The sequence below is a fragment of the Protopterus annectens genome, chromosome 13.part0 (assembly GCF_019279795.1).
Source record: "Protopterus annectens isolate FY-2018-M chromosome 13.part0, PAN1.0, whole genome shotgun sequence".
NCBI classification, from domain to species: Eukaryota; Metazoa; Chordata; order Ceratodontiformes; family Protopteridae; genus Protopterus; species Protopterus annectens.
In genome coordinates, this window is record NC_056747.1 from 1211489707 (window position 1) to 1211510109 (window position 20403).

The 20403-nt window shown below is 41.2% G+C and overlaps 1 protein-coding gene across 1 annotated transcript in view; it reads right to left on the reverse strand.

The window, feature by feature from the left end:
• The window catches only part of MRC2 (mannose receptor C type 2), a 1890380-nt gene that overhangs the window by 1384143 nt on the left and 485834 nt on the right, over positions 1–20403 (reverse strand). The window contains exons 3-4 of the mRNA XM_044055215.1: positions 12804–12977; positions 12088–12252 (exon numbers count right to left, since the gene is read on the reverse strand). Coding sequence (XP_043911150.1) covers positions 12088–12252; positions 12804–12977 — 339 coding nt within the window. The remainder of the gene's footprint in view (positions 1–12087; positions 12253–12803; positions 12978–20403) is intronic.

Sequence of the window (20403 nt, forward strand, 5' to 3'; positions counted from 1 at the left end):
CCTAGATACCACCTTTGGCATGAAAGTAGGATTGGTTCTTAGTGACACTCTATCCTGGTGAAAATAAGAAAAGGCTGCACTGCCATTAATGCTTGTAACTCAGATACTCTTCTTGCTGAAGTGATTGCCAGAAGGAATGCAGTTTTCCAAGATAAAACTGTAGGTCTGTTGATGCTGCTGGTTCAAAAGGAGGTAGTGTCAGTTTTCCAGCACAAAATTGAGATCCCATGCAGGTAGAGGGGTCTTCTTGGAGGTTTAACATTTTTGATCCCTCTCAAAAATTGCCTGAGAAGAGGGTGTGAGAAGATAGGTGGATCCATATTGTATTCTGCTGAAATTGCTGAAGCATGAATCTTAATAGAAGAATAAGACAGGCCATTGTGGAACAATTCTGCTAAGTATTCTAGGATGTGTGCTAGGTTTGCCACTGTGACATCTGTGCCCTTTGATGCTCCAAATGAGAAATCTCTTCCATTTAGCTGAGTATGTCTTCCTTGTGGAAGGTCTGAGCCTCCAGGATAATGTCCTTCACCCTCTGAGATAAAACAGTTTGGTTGGGATTTAAGGAATTTTCCAGGCAGTTAGCTGCAATGTTTTCAAGTTGGGATGCAGGGTCTTGAAATTGTTCTGCGTTAGGAAGAGGCCATAGGGAAGAGGCCATGAATTTGCCTGAGACATGCTTCTCAATAGTGGGTACCAGTGTTGTCTTGGCCAGTCCGGAGCTATTAGTATCACTTTTGGCTGTTCCTCCCTGATCTTCAGTAGAACCTTGTACATCAATGGGAGAGGTGGAAAGGCATATACTGTTAGGGCATTCCAGCTGAAAGAGAGAGAGTCCACCCTCCATGCTTGTGGGTAGTATGTCCTTGAGCAGAATGTCTTCAGTTGGTGGTTGAGTGGGGAGGTGAACAGATCTATCTCTGGCATTCCCCATGTCTTTGTTATGAGTTTGAAGATGTCTGGATGCAGCATCTATTCGTGTGCATCCATGGTAGTTCTGCTTAAGCTGTCTGCTAGTGCATTTTCTTTTCCTGGTACGAATTTGGCCTGCAGCTGGATATTGAGAATCAGGCATAGATTCCACAGATTCATAGCCATCCGGCACAGAGGGTAGGAATGTGTGCCTCCCTGTTTGTTTATGTACCACATGACCGTGGTGTTGTCTGTCCTTATTAACAGATGTCCTTGTTGGAGGAAGGGTCTGAATGCCTCAATTGCATGCCTCACTGCCAGCATTTCCTTTTGGTTTATGTGCATGCTTAGCTGCCCTTGAGGCCATAGGCCTTGGATACATTTGTCCTCCATGTGTGCTCCCCATCCTCGGTCTGAGGCGTCCGTGGTGATGGTCTGCCTTGTTTTGGTTTGTTGAAAGGCAACCCTCTGTTGGACTGGCAGGCCTGAGCCCACCACAGGAATTCCTTTTGAAGGCATGGAATGATTGGTATCATGGTTTCTAGACTGTGACTGTGTTGAGACCATACACTCTTAGGTACCATTGTAATTTCCTCATATGCAGCCTGGCATGTGGGATTAAAATTATGCAGGATGCCATGTAACCCAGGGCCTGCAGGACTTTCCTTGCAGTAAGCTGAGTTTGTCTTGTCAGAATCATGAAGTAATCTGGAAGTTGTTTTTGTTTTCTTCTGTGAGAAAAGCCATCTGGGTGATTGTGTCCAGATCTGCACCCAAAAAGGTTATCCTTTGGGACGGTACTAGTCTTGACTTTTGGATGTTGACTGTGTATCCCAAGGTCTGTAGCAGGTGTATGGCATAGGCCAAGTCCTTTAACAATTTTTTCTTGTTGTCCGCTTGTATTAGGCAGTCGTCCAGGTATGGATAAATTTGAATTCCCTGAAGTCTGCAATGTGCAATTACTGATGCCAGGGATTTCGTGAATACTCTGGGCACAGTAGATAAGCCAAAGGGCAATGCTGAGAATTGATAATGCTCTGATCCTGCAAGAAATCTGAGGTGTCTTCTGCAGTTTGGTCGAATAGGGATGTGCAGGTATGCCTCCTTGAGATCTAGAGTCACCAGCCAAGATTCCTTGCCCAACATGGGAAGAAGTTGCTGTAGGGTCAGCATTTTGAATTTTGGCACAATGAGATAAGTGTTCAGTGCGGACAGGTCGAGAATAGGCCTCCATTGGTTTTCTTTTCTTGGTACAAGGAATAGTCTGGAGTAAAATCCTTGGCCTTGTTCTGTACATGGTACCCTTTCTATAGCTTTCATCTGAAGTAAATTGCTGATTTGTCTTAAAGCCTCTGCCTTCTGGTTTGGTGGAAGGTTTGGCATTCCGCTTTTTTTTGGCAAAGTGTGGAAGTGGAACCTGTATCCTTTGTCTATTATTTGCAATGTCCATGTATCCTTTGTAATGCAATGACAGTTTTTGAGAATAAAGCCAGCTTTCCCCAGGGGTGCTTCCAGTTGATCCCTGGTAGGCGGAGTCAGAGTCAAGTCATTGGGTCTGTCCTGTAGTAGTGGTTGTAGTTGCAGCTGTTGCACTACTCCTCTGGTTGGCAGGCTGCCACTGACGGCCTCTGTAGGGGCCCTTCAATTGACCTCTGCCTCTAGGGCCTGTTCCTGCCTCTCTGTGCTCTGGACGAGTCTGGAAAGGACCAATTCTTTGTAGGCCAGTTTCTGCTGAACCTTGGTGGTTGAACTTGCAGGAAATCTTTAACTGTTTGCACAGATTTTGCTTTTTCTTCAACCTTTTTTAGAATCTCCTGTGCAGGGGAGCCAAATAAATTTTGTTTCTCCATTGGAGCATCGAGGAGTTTAGCTTTGACATGGTCTGGCAAAGATTGCTCCTTCAGCCAGGCATGCCTACGAATAACTGCCCCAGTCATAGCTGATCTAAATGAAGCCTCCAGTGCATCATAGCCACATTTTAAAAAATTATTACTAACCTGTTGTGAGTTATGTACCAAATCCTGAAGGGATTTATGGTCTAAGGGTTCAGGAGAAAAAAGTTTCTTATTCAGTTGATCTAACAAAAATTCTTGGTACTGTATCATATGGAATTGGCAGTTTAATGCCCTGGCAGAAAGAGTAGCAGATGTATAAACCTTTTTTCCCCATCTCTCTAAAGCTCTAGACTCTCTTTCAGAGGGTAGGGGATTTTTGGCAGTAGCGGCTGCAACCCCTTTAGGGCCCTGAGAAATAGTTTCTGGGTCTGCAGCATGGGCTTTATACAGATGGAAATGAGAATCCGGGAACCTGTAATATCTGTCAGGTTTGGCAAGGGCCGGAGGAAGAGAATCAGGGGCTGTACTGACATCATTGTACACATCATCAATTACATTTAGAACAGGAGGTATAGCTAAGGGCCTATGCTGAGGCAAATGCAAAAAGGACCTTAATCTTTTCTAGAATCAGAGAAATCCTGACCTTGCCATTGAAAGTGCTCTCATGGAGTGTAAAGTCTCCCAAAGGAAAATTCTTCAGGAGGAGGCCAAGGATAGATTCCTCTGCATCTGAATCCTCATAAGGCAGTAAGCCCCTTCCTGGTGGTCTGACAAATCAGATCCATCCGTGGAGTAATCTGAGGAGTGAGGTTCAGAGGGGTCAGTCCTGGGCCTTTGTCTGAAGGAGGTTGAGAGGCCCTGTCTGGGTGAGGTTGTGAACCCCTAATTAAGGAGATAAGGTCCTCAGCAAGGCTGAGGATCTGTGAACTAGAGGAAGGCCTCTGGGATGTAGATTTGGCAGGCAAAGCTTTTGAAAGTTTGGCAGCTTTAGCCCAGAGAAGGCCTTAATAGACATAGAAGCTGGGGGCCTAGCTGCCCCACGCAGGAGTAGAAATGTCCAAAGGTATGGTGTCGGACAATTCCTGAACACTAGCTTCGGTAGGGAGTTCTGAAGCCGACTCAGCCGGGCCTCTGGCCTCGTGGTCGGAAGTATGGTTTCGAAGTAGGAATCGCCAGGACTGCTCGCCGAAACCGTGACACTCGCTGTAGGCCTAGCCGTGGTTTCAGCCGAAACCGCGGGCCATGCAGTGTCGGTCCTTTCCTTGCGTTTTTGACCATATGGGTTGAGTCTCCGACGGCATTTTATAAGCAAAAGCGGCAAAAATTCCTCTGAACGCCGACCGACGTCTAAGAGTTCGTCGGTTGAAGGAGGCACAGGCTAAACAAGCTGATAAGTTGTGGTCTGGGCCTAAGCAAAGAAGGCAGTAAGAATGGAAATCCTTATGAGGTATTTGTTTCCCACAAGTTAAACAATTATTTACTTTGTCTGACATCGGCTGAGGCAAGAAAGAGTCCCCAACGGGGTACTTAGCTTTTTCAAGTCTTCGGTAGCTGAAATCTCTGGATCTGACCGACCGGCACTTGCGAACAGCTTCTGCTTCGGCACAGCGGCAAGAAAGTCTGAGGAAAATGGCGGGTTGATGCTTTATACCCCAGACGCCTGACGTCAGGGAAAGTCGACATCAGCCGAGGCCAGACCCAGACTTTGGAATCCGGCCGACCGAAGGGCTGCCTGAGGCAGGACAACCCATAAGTTATGACTGCAGATGCATCCTTGAAGGACATCGAAAGTCCACTGCTTAGCAGTTCAGCCAAATATTGTAGTATTTGAGGTAAATTCAGTTTTCCAGGGCACTGGCCCTTTTTCTCATTCCAAACACAAAAACGTTTCCATTTTGCAGAGTAAGCTTTTCTAGTTGATGGCCTTCTAGCCTCCAAAATGACATCCTGCACCTCCTTGGAGAGCAGGGCCTGCTGCGATGCTAAGGAATCTTCCATGCGGCTAGATTGAGTGTTTTCAGCTGACTGTGAAGAGTTTTGAAGCTGTGCTGAGTCAGAAGAAGAGGCATTAGAGGCAGGGTCCATGGTGGGGAATGCATCAGGCTCCTCAGGAGTGGGTACCAGTGTTGCCTTGGCCAGTTCGGAGCAATGAGAATCATCTTTGGTCTGTCTGCTCTGGTCTTCAATAGGACTTTGGGCAGCAGAGGAAGAGTTGGGAAGGCATAAACTGTCATTGATGTCCAAATGAAAGAGAGAGCGTCCACTCTCCAGGCCTTTGGATGGAAGATCCTTGAGCAGAATTTTGTCAATTGATGGTTTTTGTGGGAGGCAAAGAGATCTATGTCTGGCCTTCCCCATTCTTGGATTATTTCTGTAAAAACTTTTGGATGCAACTTCCATTCGTGTGGATCTGTCATATTCCTGCTTAGGTTGTCTGCCAGCGTGTTTTCCTTGCCTGGCAAGTACTGTGCTTGTAGTTCCATTTGTAAGTCCATGGCCATGTTCCAAAGTGACATGGCCAGTCTGCATAGGGGATAAGAATGTGTTCCTCCCTGCGTGTTTATGTACCACATAACTGTGGTGTTGTCTGTCCTTATCAATAGCTGGCCTGGTTGTAGAAGGTCCTTGAAAGCTGTAATAGCATTTATCACTGCTAGCATTTATTTTTGATTGATGTGAAGGTGTTTTTCTTTTTGGGTCCATTTGCCCTGAACGCACCGGTCTGTCATGTGCGCCCCCCAGGCGTAGTCCGAGGCGTCTGTTGTGATGACTTGATTTGCTTGAGGCTTGCTGAATGGAAGGCCTGTGTTTGTTTGGCATGCTTGAGCCCACCACAGAAATTCCTTTTGTAGATATGGAATTAGTGGTATTATTGTTTCCAAACTGTGGCTGTGTTGAGACCATATGTTTTTTAGGTACCATTGTAGTTTTCTCATATGCAGCTTTGCACATGGGATTAGTAAGATGCAAGATGCCATGAATCCCAGAGCCTACAGGATTTTCCTCACAGTCAGCCTGATGCAATTTGCCAGTGTTCTGAAATATTGAATTAGTTGCCCCTACTTCTCTGGCGTGAGGTAGGCCATCTGGGTGTTTGTGTCCAAATTGGCACCCAGGAAATTTATCTTCCGAGAGGGTATTAGTCTTGATTTCTCTTTGTTGACTGTGTATCTTAGAGAATTTAATAACATTATTACATAAGCCAGATGTTTCAGAAGAATGTGCTTGCTGTCCGCTTGGATCAGGCAGTCGTCCAAATAAGGGTATATTTGTATCCCTTGAAGTCTGCAGTAGGCAATTACTGATGCCAGGCATTTCGTGAATACTCTGGGCACAGTACATAAACCAAAGGGCAATGCAGAGAATTGATAATGGGTTGAACCTGCAAGAAATCTGAGGTATCTTCTGCAATTTTGTCTGATTGGGACATGCAGGTATGCCTCCTTGAGTTCCAATGTTACCAGCCAAGACTCCTTGCCCAGCATGGGAAGAAGTTGCTGTAGAATGAGCATCTTGAATTTTGGTACGAGTAGGAATGTGTTTAGGATGGAAAGATCCAAAATAGGTCTCCAATCTTTTCCCTTCCTTGGCACCAGAAATAGCCTGGAATAAAAACCTTGACCTTGTTCGTGTGTAGGTACCTCTTGAATAGCTTTCATGTTTATAAGATCTGAAATTTGCTTTTGTGCCTCTGCCCTTTGATTGTGTGGGCAGGTTTGGCATGCCTTTCATTTTTGGAAGGGTATGAAAATGGAATTTGTAGCCTCTGTTTATAATGTTCAGGATCCATTTGTCCTTTGTGACAATATGCCAATTTTTTGAGAATAGTGCCAGCTTTCCTCCTAAGGGGGCTGCCATTTGAGACCTGGTTGGCATGCAAAGAGGAAAGTCATTGGTTTTGCTTTCTGAAAGATTGCAAGTTGTCCTCACCACCTCTTTGTGTAGGAGCTTGCCATTGTCTGCCTCTGTACGAGCCTTGTGTTTGTCCTCTGCCCCTCGGGCCCCTGTATCTGCCTCTTTGGGGTCTGTCTGTGGCAGGAAAGGACCAGTTTTTGGAAGGCCAATTTCTACTAAAACGTGGGGGTTGAACCTGCAGAAATTCTTTCACAGTTTGCATTGATTTAGCCTTTTCCTCCATTTTTCGTAATACTTCCTCGGTATTTGCCCCAAATAGTACATCCTTTTGAAGAGGGGCGTCTAATAATTTAGCTTTGACATGATCAGGCAAGGCTTGTTCCTTGAGCCAGGCATGCCTACGTATGACTGAGCCTGTAACAGCAGCTCTGCATGAGGCCTCTAGAGCATCAAAACCACATTGTAAGGTATGTTTACCCACTTGTTCTGCGCTATGCATCAAATCCTGCAACTCCTTCATGTCTGGTTGTTCAGGTTGTGACATTTTACTTTTCAATTGAGATAACAGAAACTGTTATTTTAGCATATGAAACTGACAGTTTAAGGCCCTCATGGATAAGGTAGCCGAGGTATATACCTTTTTTCCCCACCTTTCTAAGGATCTGGAATCTCTCTCGGAAGGCAATGGGTTTTGGCAATGGAGGCCTTAACTCCCTTGGGCCCCTGTGAGATGGTTTCTAGGTCAGCAGCATGGCTTTTGTATAGAAATTGGTGTGAGTCAGGAACCCTGTAGTACCTGTCAGGCTTAACTGGAGCTGGAGGAAGAGAGTCTGGGTTAAGGCAGGCCTCCGAGTAAACATCATCTAGGATGTCCAGGACAGGAGGTATAGCCAGAGGCCTGTGCTGGGGTAACAAAAGAAATTCCCTGAGCCTTTTCTTGGAATCTGAATAATTCTGGCCTTCCCAGTGGAAGTGTTCCCTTAAGGTATGCAGAGTTTCACCAAATGAGTAATCCTCAGGGGGGGATACAGAAGGAATAGATTCCTCTGCATCAGAGTCTTCAAAAGGGGAGTAAGACTGTTCCTGATAATCAGAGTGCTCTGAAATAATGGAGCCCTGATCAGAGGAGGGGGAATCTTCCTCCACTCTGAGTCTTTTGTCCGGAGGTGGCTGAGAACCTCTGATTAGAGTAATTAAATCCTCAACCATTATAAGCATCTGTTTCTTAGGCATGGGGCCTGGAGATGGGCCCTGTGTAGCTGGTCTCTTAGGGTGCATGGTAGCTTTAGACTTGGTGAAAGCCTTGATGGAGAAAGAAGAGGAAGGTCTGAAGACACCTTGAGTGGAGGTGGACCTGTCCACATTCTGTGTTTCAACGCCAAGCGTGGCTTCGGTATCTGTAGTCAGGGTGTGGGCCGAGGAGCCTGCGACCTCGGGTACAGGAGATACTGCCAAAGATGTGTTGTCGGTAATCAGGGGCTGCGTAGGCGCCTCGCTGAGAACCGGACCACGTGTAGTCGGCTTTGGCGTGGTGTCGGTAGAGGCTGTGGACCTCGAGTGTCGGTCCTTGTCTTTGCGTTTTTTAGACAAAACCGGAGTCGGAGTATCCGACGACATAGTATAGTTAAATGCTTTCCCAAAATAATGCTGGCGAACTCCGCCCGACACTTAATAGTGCGTTTGTTGAATGTAGCACAAAAGCGACAGAACGAGACGTGGTCTGGGCCTAAACAAGGTATACAGAGGGAATGGAAATCCTTATGCGGTATTTGCTTCCAACAAGAAATACAATTATTAACTTTGTCTGACATCGGTATGAGGCAAGAAAAAGTTTCCCCAACGGGGTACTTCGCTTTTAAGAAGACTTTGTTCCAAATTTTTTGTAATCTCAGGAGCTGGCCGACCGGCACTTGCGAACTGCTTCTGCTTCGGCACCGCGCGGCAAGAAAGACTGAAGAAAATGGCGTTGGCTGGTTCTTTTATACCCCTGTCGCACTGACATCAGAGAAGAACCGACGACAACCGACGCCGGACCTAGACTTTGGAATTCGGCCGACCGAGGACCCGCCTGACGGCAGGAGAACCCATCTGTTATGACTGCAGCTGTATGCATGATGAATATCTGGCAATTTAAAGCCCTAATGGCCAAAGTTGTAGAAAGTTCAGGTTTAATGAAAAACATACAAACAGGCGAGATAAAACTGCAGAGAAATCAACGCTTCATCAGACATAATGTCTGATGAAGCGTTTACTGTCTGCAGTTTTATCTCATTCATTTGTATGGTTTTTCATTAAACCATTTTATCAACTTGAACATTATTTTGTGTTTCACCCTCTGATTCTTTTTGCATTTGTGGTTCTATATATTGAGGGTGCTTTACCTGGCAAACATTGTTTGTTGTTTCCAAAGTTGTAGAAGTGTATACCTTCTTACCCCATCTATCCAGCGCCCTGGAGTCTCTATCAGAGGGGGTAGGATTTTTGGCAGTAGTAGCTTTAATGCCCTTGGGTCCCTGTGAAACGGTTTCAGGACCCTCAGTAGGATTTTTGAAAAGGAACTTGAGAGAGTCAGGAACCCTGTAATATCTATCAGGTTTACTGGAAGCAGGAGGTAAAGAGGGGCCATGCTAGATTCCAAAAAGGTATCATCAACAATGTCCAGTACAGGAGGAATAGCTAAAGGCTTGTGCTGGGGCAGGAGTATGAAATCCCTAAGCCTCTTTTTAGAATCAGAGAAATCCTGACTCCCCCCCCCCCCCCAAAAAAAAAAAAAAACTCCCTGAGAGTATGCAAGGTTTCACCAAAAGAGAAATCCTCTGGGGGGGGAAGCTGAGGGAATATAGTCCTCTGCATCAGAATCCTCACAGGTAGATAAGGGTAAATCCTGGTCATCAGAGGAAACAGAAATATCAGAATACTGGTCAGAAGTATCATAAGCAAACTCAGTCCTAGGTCTCGTAGAAGGGGAAGGTTGGCTTTCCCTGATTAAAGTAATAAGGTCTTCAGTCATTCTTATCATTTGTTTTTTAGGCATAGAGACCTGACCATGCAGTCTTGGCATCAGTTTTCTAGGCATGGTTCGAGTTTTAGGCCTTGAAGAAGAAGATGGCATCAGTTTAATATGCAAGTCAGTAGGCCTGAATACACCCCCAGAAACCGGTGCCTGCACAGTGGCTCCGGACTCATCTAAGGTTGACACATCCGCAGGTTCCACAGCTGAAGTATCTCGCGGCATACCGGACTCCGAATGGGTCTCAGTAGAGGCCTGCGAATCTGAAGTAGCGGGTATCAGGGTCTGTGAAAGCGCCTCACTGAGTACCGGTGTACTGGGTGGCCTGTCTCTGTCTTTAGCTTTGCGTTTTTTCGGAATGTCGGTAGTCGGATGGCGTACCGAAGACATATCAGGATAATTGAACAGAACACCAAAAAATTTAGAAGTGCAAATATACCAGCAATGGATAGTTTGTGGTTTAAATAGGCACAAAACTGACAGCGAGGTACGTCGTGGTCAGAGCCTAGGCAAGGAATACAGTACGAATGAAAATCTTTATGAGGTATTTGTTTTCCACACAAAATGCAGTTATTTACTTTTACTGACCTCGGTTTAGAACAAGAAAAAGTTTTCCCAATGGGGTACTTAGCTTTTAGTTGAAGACTTCGGTTCTGAAACTCGAAAACGAAAATTTCAGGAGTCGGCTGACCGGCACTTTCGAACTGCTTCTGCTTCGGCCACCGCACTGCAAGAAAGACTGATGTAATGACATCGGCTGTACGTTTTATACCCCTGATGACCTGACGTCATAGAAGAAGAGACAGCAACCGAGGTAGGACCCAAGACTTTGTTAATGAGGCCAACTGAGGGCTACTACAAGCAGATAACCCAAATGTAATGACTGCAACAGTGAAACACGAAGAACATCAGAAGGCTAATTAATGCTGCCAAATGCAAATTACCTTCAGCAACAACAGCTGATGCTAACGTGACACTACCTCAACCCACAAAACCCTGCACAAGGACAAAGACCAAAGAAATCCCCCTTAAAAAACTAGAAACCTAATATTTTAATTTTTAATCTGTGATGCTATTTATTTATTTGTGATGTACATTTACATGTTCTCTGAAACCCTCTTTAAACATCTACAGTGAATAATTTAACTATGCACTTGCAATGTTTTATTGTTTTTTTTTTTTAACAGTTCTAAAACTGTTACTTTTGTCTGTTTTTTGAATCCCTCTTCAAAAGACCAGAGAAAATAATATTTTAATTATCCCTTGCTAAAATTTCATTGCTTTATTGTTTAAAAAACTATTTCCATCTGATCTCTTAATAGCACTTTGCTGAATAATTCCTTTAATTAATGCATGACAACATGTTTGTGGACTCTGTAAATTAAATACGTACTGTTTTGAAAACATTGGTAGAGTTTCATTATATAAAAAAAACGTCTCTCACACACAAAAACACACACACACACACACACACACACACACACACACACACACAAGCACACACACCTTATAATAATTAATGGTGATCGGCATAAAATAACTATCAAGCCCTTAACTGTTCACAGGACATTTGTATAGTCATAACAGAACCATACACTGATTCCATCTACAAAGCTGTATTCACCTTTTTTACTGCTAGCAATTTACTGCTGTTACACAAATGTGGTAACTATTCAGTCATTGTTCTGTAAGGTATCAGTATTACCCAGTAAGGTATCAGTACACAATTTCATAAAAAAACATTGCCTTTTTAACACTGCATAAAAAACAAAGAAAGTGCTGGTCACATGTAGAAGATGTACAGTATGCCTTGAACCTGTACAGGATTAATAATAACCTCTTTCACATTCCTCCACAGGAACTTAAATATTTACAGCGGAAAAAAATGTTCACTTTGATGCAAAGCCATGAAAGTCAAAAAAAAACTCACTGGTGGTGCAACTGGTCAGGTATATAGCGAGACAATGTTGTCCAGGCATAGACTATGGCTACGTGTTCATCATTAGTGACACATTTACTCCTGCACTAGCGAGACAATGTTGTCCAGGCATAGACTATGGCTATGTGTTCATCATTAGTGACACATTTACTCCTGCACTAGCGAGACAATGTTGTCCAGGCATAGACTATGGTTACGTGTTCATCATTAGTGACACATTTACTCCTGCACTAGCGAGACAATGTTGTCCAGGCATAGACTATGGCTACGTGTTCATCATTAGTGACACATTTACTCCTGCACATCTACGTGTGAGTAGGTGGTCACAGGTGCAAATCTCCAAAAACCCTCCGGCAAAAGGACCGAGTTACAAAATGAAAGACATGCTGTGTGTTTATGTTAACTAAAGTTAAATGCACCAGGTTTCTTCCTCAGTGTTTTCAGATGAGATACTTAAAAGTGAAATGCTGTCTAGGATGGCATGGAGCCCACACAGTCTCTAAGTCCTCTCCTTCTCCTTCAGTGCTTTGACTCACCATTGATGTAAGTCTGTTCATGGATCTCTGTTACACTTAGAAGGTCAGCTCCCTGCTGCTGGCAACTGACTTGGGCCTCATTCCAGGACAGAGTGGACTGGAAATTGAACTGGTAGCAGTTGCTCGTCAGTGGATCCTTGTCCCAGAAGGTCTCACAGCCATTACCTATAAAATAAACAGAAACTTTCAGGCTCTAAGAAGATAATACTGCCATTCTTCCACCCCAGCTCTTGTTTAGGGATCAAATCACGACAGCTGTGGGTAAATCCTGTGATATCCACACCCAGTCATGGGTTATTGATAAAGTATAACTCACAGCAACATCACATACACCTTAATATATATGCAGTTGTGGGTGGGGCATTATGGCTCACATGAATACACAGTGCTGTTGTGCATACTACTTTTTACTTTAGCATGACTATAGACGGACATTACTTGGGTAATCAGAAGGAATAAAAAACATTTGCCAGTAATAGACCATTTCACCTCACTTCACCCTTCCACATCACCAGCTTACTGCCATTCTCTTGGTGAGATGAGAACAAGTTTTAAGAAGTCTGTGAAAGGCAGAGCAGCTGAGTGGATTAAAAATGGAAGGTTCATATAAACCCTGTCAACTAAATTTCAGGAGAACAAAACTATTATTCGTATTATACTGAATACTTAAATCTTTATCAACAGTCTAACTACAAAACTCGGCAGCTTAGACTTACTTTTTATCGGACAGAAGCCCCACTTCTCTTCCTTTCCATAATCCACAGCTGTTGCACACCATAAGTGTCCATCTTCACGCCCTGAACTGGTACAGTCATGATACCACTGGTTGTCATACTTAAAGGGAATGGTGCAAGGGCGGCCATGGGCATTACCCTGAATTGTAAAAATGTCTGTAAAGAAACCAGAAAAAAAGTTTAAAAGTAATACAGAAGAAACAAAGCAGCCATTAAACACCTAAACACCATAAACACAGATCACATCATTTATCTGAAGAACACAGCATACATTTTTTTCATTCTTTTTGCCTTCCTGCTACTATATGTACATTCCTATATTCTCTCTTCCATTGTTTTCCCTTACGGTGTGAATATCCCCAGTATCATTTTATTTTATTTCTTTTCACACTACAAAATATAATAAATGTTTAGTTTCATGTGTTTTACATTTTACATCCACAGAAATTAAATATTTTATATAACATAACCATTTTAAAACAGTTTTACATGATCTTATCCTATCTCATTTCCTGTTTCCTTATGGTATATCTCAAAGAAAGATATTATTGTTATCCTAGAAAACACCTGGAATAAACACAAATAAATAAAATACAATGCAAATAATCAAACTCATGTTTGTTCTTTATTTCCAAAACATATTTTCTGCCCAACATGGACATTATCCAGAACAAAATCAGTGTGAGCATATGATACAATCAGTACTTTATTTCAAGCCAGTGGTATGGAAAGTAATTTTTTTAACAAAAAGGAGAGACATGAATAGATTATGTTTACAATTACACTTGTTCTCTCCCGTGGAATTACTGCTCCAGACTCACTTCTTGTGAACATTCACTCAAGCTCCTGTGTAACTTGCTTTCAATTATGAACATACTCTTAATGGAACTTCATCCAAACTACAAAAGGTGTGGGCATGCCCCCAAAACAGTGCTGCTAAAAATGAATCCAGCTTTGTTCCAAAGGCACTTCATTAAAACATGTACATGGTTCACCTCATTCAGGAACAAATATGCAACGCAGATGTATCTCTGTCTGACACACACACACACACACACACACACACACACACACACACACAAAACCAGATTCCAAAATAATTTATGCTCAGGACAGCAATCAGCATTGAGTCACAACTATTATGTGAATGCATTCAACTCAGCATAGTATCTTTCCCAAACAGTAAATTGAGAATCCAAAGGAGTGACTTAGAATATCTGAAGCTTATTAAGTAATACCTACAAAATGTGCCATTGTAAGAGTCCCTATTCTCATATCTGTGTCTTTCTAACTACATTACAACCTGAAATAAGCCACATGATAACAAATGTTATTTTAAGCGCTCTCCTGAAAGAATAGCATAAAAACAAAAGTAATATCAACTCTTGTCCCAGCTGTTTCCCAGTAGCTCTACACAGTCTTTTGAATCCAAGTCATGGACATCGCCAGTAACCGTTTTACTAATGTCCCAGTATACGACCTACTGTTTACTTCTATATTTTTAATTTACTGTTTCTCTTTTGGCCTTGTGATACTATAACTGACGCAAAGTCTGATATCATATTTTTTTAGCCTAAACTGCATTTTTTCTTGCACCCTCACCTCCCAGGATGCCTTATGGACTTTATCTCATTACTGAATATGATGGTAGCCGTGATATGGACTGTTATTAAATATTATGCCACATCCCAGCAATCCCCCCTAGGAGATCATTGTATAACCCAGTCCATGGCATACAGTAGCCCGCCCAAATACAGGTCTGGCCATCGTGGATATGCAATTTCCAAATGTCTCCATAGCCAGCTTGGTAGACATGGGCATCCTCTTCCTCTGACAATGAAGCAATTGTCTCATGTTCACAGACAACCATTTAATCCTTAAAAAAATCAATCACAGTATGCGACAGATGCACATACATAATTTCATTGGAGGCAAAAATATTGCACACAAACAAGGTTGTCAAGAACGCACGCGCACACAGACACACACAGACACACACACACACTACATCCACCACACATAGGGTCCACCAAACATATAGACCAGCTTACGCTTAGATACTAAAAAGCAATCTTTCCAAACCTCAAAGACCTCCTAAGCCTATAAACGACAACACCTATTCTTAGCAATCTCTGAAGCACTCACCAAAAGCAACACTAAACACAACACATATGCCTACACCCAGTGGAGCCCCAAGAGCAAAGTCAACAAGGCAAGACAACATATTACCCAGGACCATTGTCACAGGGGATTCCATTGTACAACATACGAATGCCCCACTCTCCTGACTAAATAAGGAGAAGATCACGGATAGTTCTTTATCTGGATAATGGTTAGTTGTTTATCTGGATAACGGTTAGTTGTTTATCTGGAGCCAGGATAGTACAGTTGTGTACCTACCATAAATGTAGATGTTCGAGTGTATTCACTGTTGCAGTCATTACTCTTGGGTTATCCTGCTGGCAGGCTACCCGCAGTCAGCCTGAATTCCAAAGTCCTGGCCCGGCATCGGTTGCTGTCGCCTCTTCCCTGATGTCAGTGCGCCAGGGGTATAAAAGATGCAGCCGACGCCATTTTCTTCAGATTTTCTTGCCCCAGATGTCAGGTGCCCCCAAAAGGGTAGGCTAAATATATAATGCCAATAAAAATACATGCAGTTAAGAAACATTTCCTTCATCTACAAGCAAATACACCACATAGGTTGTATGGAAGTACAGATAAACCCCAGCAAAAGAAAGGGGGACGGTGGGAGGGTAACCTGGACTGCAACAGTGAATACACTCGAACATCTACATTTATGGTAGGTACACAACTGTACTATGTTCATCGTGTTTCACTGTTGCAGTCATTACTCTTGGGTTGAATCCCAAAGCTGAGGATGGGTGGCTGGGCTAAACAGGATTAGGAGAGGCTATGAGGCCCTGCAGAACTGCAGTGGCAAATCCTGCTCTGGATTTAGAGTAAAGAGGTAAGTGGTAGTGCTTTGTAAAAGTGTGCACTGAACTCCAGGTTGCAGCCTCTAAGATGTCTTTGGTTGGTACTCCTCTGAGGAAGGCTGCTGAAGTGGCTGCTGCTCTGGTAGAATGAGGCCTAATGCCCTTAGACATTGATTTTCCATGCTGAGAATAGCAGAAACGGATGCAATGGGCTATCCATTTAGAAATATTCTGTTTTGAGATCGCCTTTCCTTGTGATCCTGCAGCATATGACACTAAAAGTTGCTCAGTTTTTCTGAAAGCTTTAGTTCTGTCTAAGTAGAAGCACAGCTGCCTGTGTATGTCCAAGGAATGCAGAATTTTCTCACCCTTGTTCTGTGGGTTTGGATAAAATGTAGGCAAGTGAATGGTTTGGTTGAGGGCCACACTGGACACCACCTTAGGCATAAATGTTGGGTTTGTCCTCAGAGAAACCCTGTCTGGATGAACGGTTCCACAGCCATGAGTGCTTGTAACTCTGAGACTCATCTTGCAGAGGTTATTGCTAGGAGCAGAGCTATTTTCCAGGATAAGAATTTTATATCAGCTGTTGAGCCTGGCTCAAAAAGAGGCAGTGTGAGTTTCTCCAAGACATAATTGAGGTCCCATGCCAGAATTGGTGCTCTCCTTGGAGGCCTGATGTTTTTGGCCACTCTGAGGTACTGCCTTATTAAAGGATGAGAAAAGATAGGTGGTTCAGTATTGTAATGGGCTGAAATGGCAGAGGCATGAATCTTAATTGATGAAAAGGAAAGGCCTTTGTCCAGCATCTCAGTTAGGTATTGTAAAATCTGAGGGATATTTGGTACATACGTGTCAATGCCTTGTTCCTGGTTCCAAGCACAGAATCTCTTCCATTTTTCTGCATAAGATTTTCTGGTACTGGGCCTCCTGGCCTCCAAGATAACATCCATAACAGCTTTTGAAAGAGGAGCGTTCTGAATGGCTACATTATCCGCCATGCGGCCAGATTTAAGGTCCTGAGTTGACTATGCAGGATCTGATTGTTTTGTTGAGTCAGCAAGTGAGAAGTTTGAGGCAATATCCATGCTGGACCTTGAGACAAGCTCTTTAGGATTGGGTACCAGTGCTAGTGTGGCCAGTCTGGTGCAATCAGTATCATTTTTGGCTTCTCTTATCTGACCTTTAGGAGTACCCTGGGAAGGAAAGGCATACACTGTTAGATTTTTCCAGCTGAAGGATAGGGCGTCCACTCTCCAAGCTTGTTTGTGATAAATCACTGAGCAAAATCTCTGTAATTGGCAGTTGTGAGGGGAGGCAAATAGATCTATGTCTGGGCATCCCCATTTCCTTGTTATCATGCTGAAGACTTGTGGATCCAGTTTCCACTCGTGGGGATCCATGAGGTTTCTGCTTAGTTCGTCTGCCAGAGTATTTGTTTTTTCTGGCAGGAATTGTGCTTGCAGGTGAACTTGATAAGTCAATGCTGTGTCCCATAAGGTCATTGCTTGTCTGCAGAGGGAGTAGGAATGTGTGCCTCCCTGCTTGTTTATGTACCACATGACCATAGTATTCTCCGTCTTTATCAGTAGCTGTCCTGGATTAAGTAGATTCTTGAAAGCTGTCAGGGCATTTTGAACAGCTAGCATCTCTTTTTGATTGATGTGAAGACGCTTCTGGCTTGCAGGCCATGTGCCCTGAATACATTTTCCTGCCATATGGGCCCCCCAGGCATAATCTTTTTTTTTTTTCAAAACAGGTTTATTGTTTTAACATATAAGAGAAATATCATAACAATTTTATACAAGTAATTAAAAATAGGTATTATTATAATATTCAACAAAACAACTAAAGTATTTACAAAGACATCCACTACAATCAGATCAATTAATTAAACTAAAATACCATGCTATTGAAATTAAAATTTTTTTAACAAATTTTGTAAATTATCCCATACAATAAAATAAGATGTTTTTCTATTATTTGTTCTAGTCCTAATTGTGTTTATTTCCATATGGCACACTATATTCATAACATTTTTAAATTCATTGAACGAAGGAGGTGTATCTGAAATCCAATTTCTAGTTATTATTTTCCTAGCCACTGCTAGAATAGACCATAACAAGGGAAGCTTAACCTTTTTAACACTTTGAGGTACAGGTGTGTTGAATAATATAAGAGATTTAGAAATAATGAAATTATCTGTAAAAGAGCCTGCAAAATTCATTAATTGACTTCCAGTATTCTTTCAATTTTATACAGTCATAAAACATATGAGCCCAGTCAGCATTAATTTCTACATTACATCTCTTACATAGATTATCTTTATTATTTATTTTATTCATCATCAAATGTGTATAAAAGATCTATGTAAAAATTTCCATGTATAAAGTCTCCAGACAATGGAAGACGTAGTTCTATAAGCAGATTCCAATATATATTGTTTATCTTGTTGATTTGGTGGGTCCCCATTAATAGAAGTGAAATAATTCCAGTATGAATCTACACTGTAAAAGTTTCTTGTCTGATAACTTTATGTATGTATGAAAGTTTACCTTTATCAGAAACTTTATGTTGTAAATTTAATATCAAGTAATCAATCAGTGTTGGAATAGATTCTTTAACAGTTATATACATTAAATCTATTTTATTAATGAGATGTTGTCTAAAGGTCTGAACCTCTAACCAGCAAGTTTCTCTTAGATCAAATTCTTGTTTTAAGAAATCTAGATTTTTAACTTTATTATCAGATATCAACTGATACCAGTACTTTAGATCATTATCTATAGCTAAATGAGTTCCTTCAGATGTAGATGACAAAAGCATACCCTGAGTATACATTATAGGAAATACAATAAAATTCCATTCCCTATACTTAGGGTGCATGAATATAAAGTTACGATAACTAATAATAATATTTAATGGGTAACAAACCATATGTGTAGGTGTAATAGGTGAAGTACAAAATTCCTTTAGTAACCATAACATGGAGTTATTTACAATCATATTTTTATGTGTTAAGGAGATTTTCATGAAGTGTATACTAATTAGCTCCCAATAATCTTTCCATTTTGTGACATATGACTGATATATTAATAAAGTAGTAACTTTTACAATAGAAGAGATAGTATATAAATTAAAGTCTGGAAAAGAAATACCCCCTTGAGACCAGCTATTAGTATGTTTCTTTAATGCAATCCTAGGTCTATTAGGTGCCCATAAGAAATTTAACATTAGTGTGTTCAGTTTCTTAATAATTATTTTTGTAGGTGGAAGTATTATTGATTGTATTAAGTATAAAATCTTGGGGAATATTATCATTTTAATGATTGTAAGTCTCTCCTCCATAGTAAAAAACATAGTATTCCAGGTATTAAAAAGATTTTGTATATTAAGAAAACGGGTATTATAATTATTATATATAATATATTTAATATCTTTAGATAGTATTATACCTAAATAAGTTATCTGACCTGAATTGGGTACATATTTAGTAAAATCACTAATGAGAATATTTTTTCGTGTATATAGGTAGTATTTTAGTTTTTCTTCATTGAATATTAAACCAGAAATACTTTTAAAATTCATCATGTTATCAAATAGAGACTGTATAGAAGAATTAGATTCTGCTGATGTAATTAGAACATCATCTGCAAAAAGTTGAATTTTGGATGTTGTATTTTCATCTATTTCAAAACCCTCTATGTCAGTACTGTTTCTGATCAAATTAGCCCAAGGCTCCATTACTAAAGTGAATAATAGTGGAGAAAGTGGACATCCTTGTTTTGTACCTTTAAGAATGGGTATTTTTGTGAAACATATGTTCTTACCTTAATATAAGCCAACGTTCCTTTGTATAAATGTTCAATTAGATTTACAAATGCATCGAAGTTTGTGCACTTCATTAAGGTAAACAGATAGTCCCAACTTACTGAATCAAATGCTGAACTTATATCAAGACTAATAAGTGTTAAATCTTTCTTTTTCCTATTTGCAAAATCTATTAATGTTAAAGTTCTTCTTATATTATCAAAAGTATTTCTATTCACAATGAAGCCTGTCTGATCTATATCTATAATGCCGGAATGATTGTCTTCAATCTATCAGCAAAGATATTCATAAACATTTTATAATCAACATTAAGTAATGAGATGGGCCGATATGAAGAACATCTAGTTGGATCTTTATTAGGTTTTAAAATTGGCGAAATAAATGTATATTGCCAAGATGGGGGGGTGTTATTAACTCAGTTTGGGCCAAAATAAAAACCTTATGTATTAATGAATATGTATTTTTAGAAAGGATTTTATATATCTCTGGTATAATACCATCATTACCCGGTGCTTTGTTTGATTTAAGCTTATTTATTTGTGTAATAACTTCTGTATATGAAATACCCTTGTCCAATAGTTTAATCTGTTGTTTATTAAGCTTTTTATTCATATTTGTGGTTATAAACTCCTTTATTTTATCTTTAGGTTCCATGTTAATATTATTATGGTTAATTTTGTGAAAGTGATTTCTAAATTCATCTAGTATTTCTGGTATACTAGAAACATTCTTCTTTTCCTTAGAGAAAAGATTTCTTTGATATGGTTTTGTTTATTCAACCTTTTGTTTTATTTTTAAGTCTATGTAAGTATTTG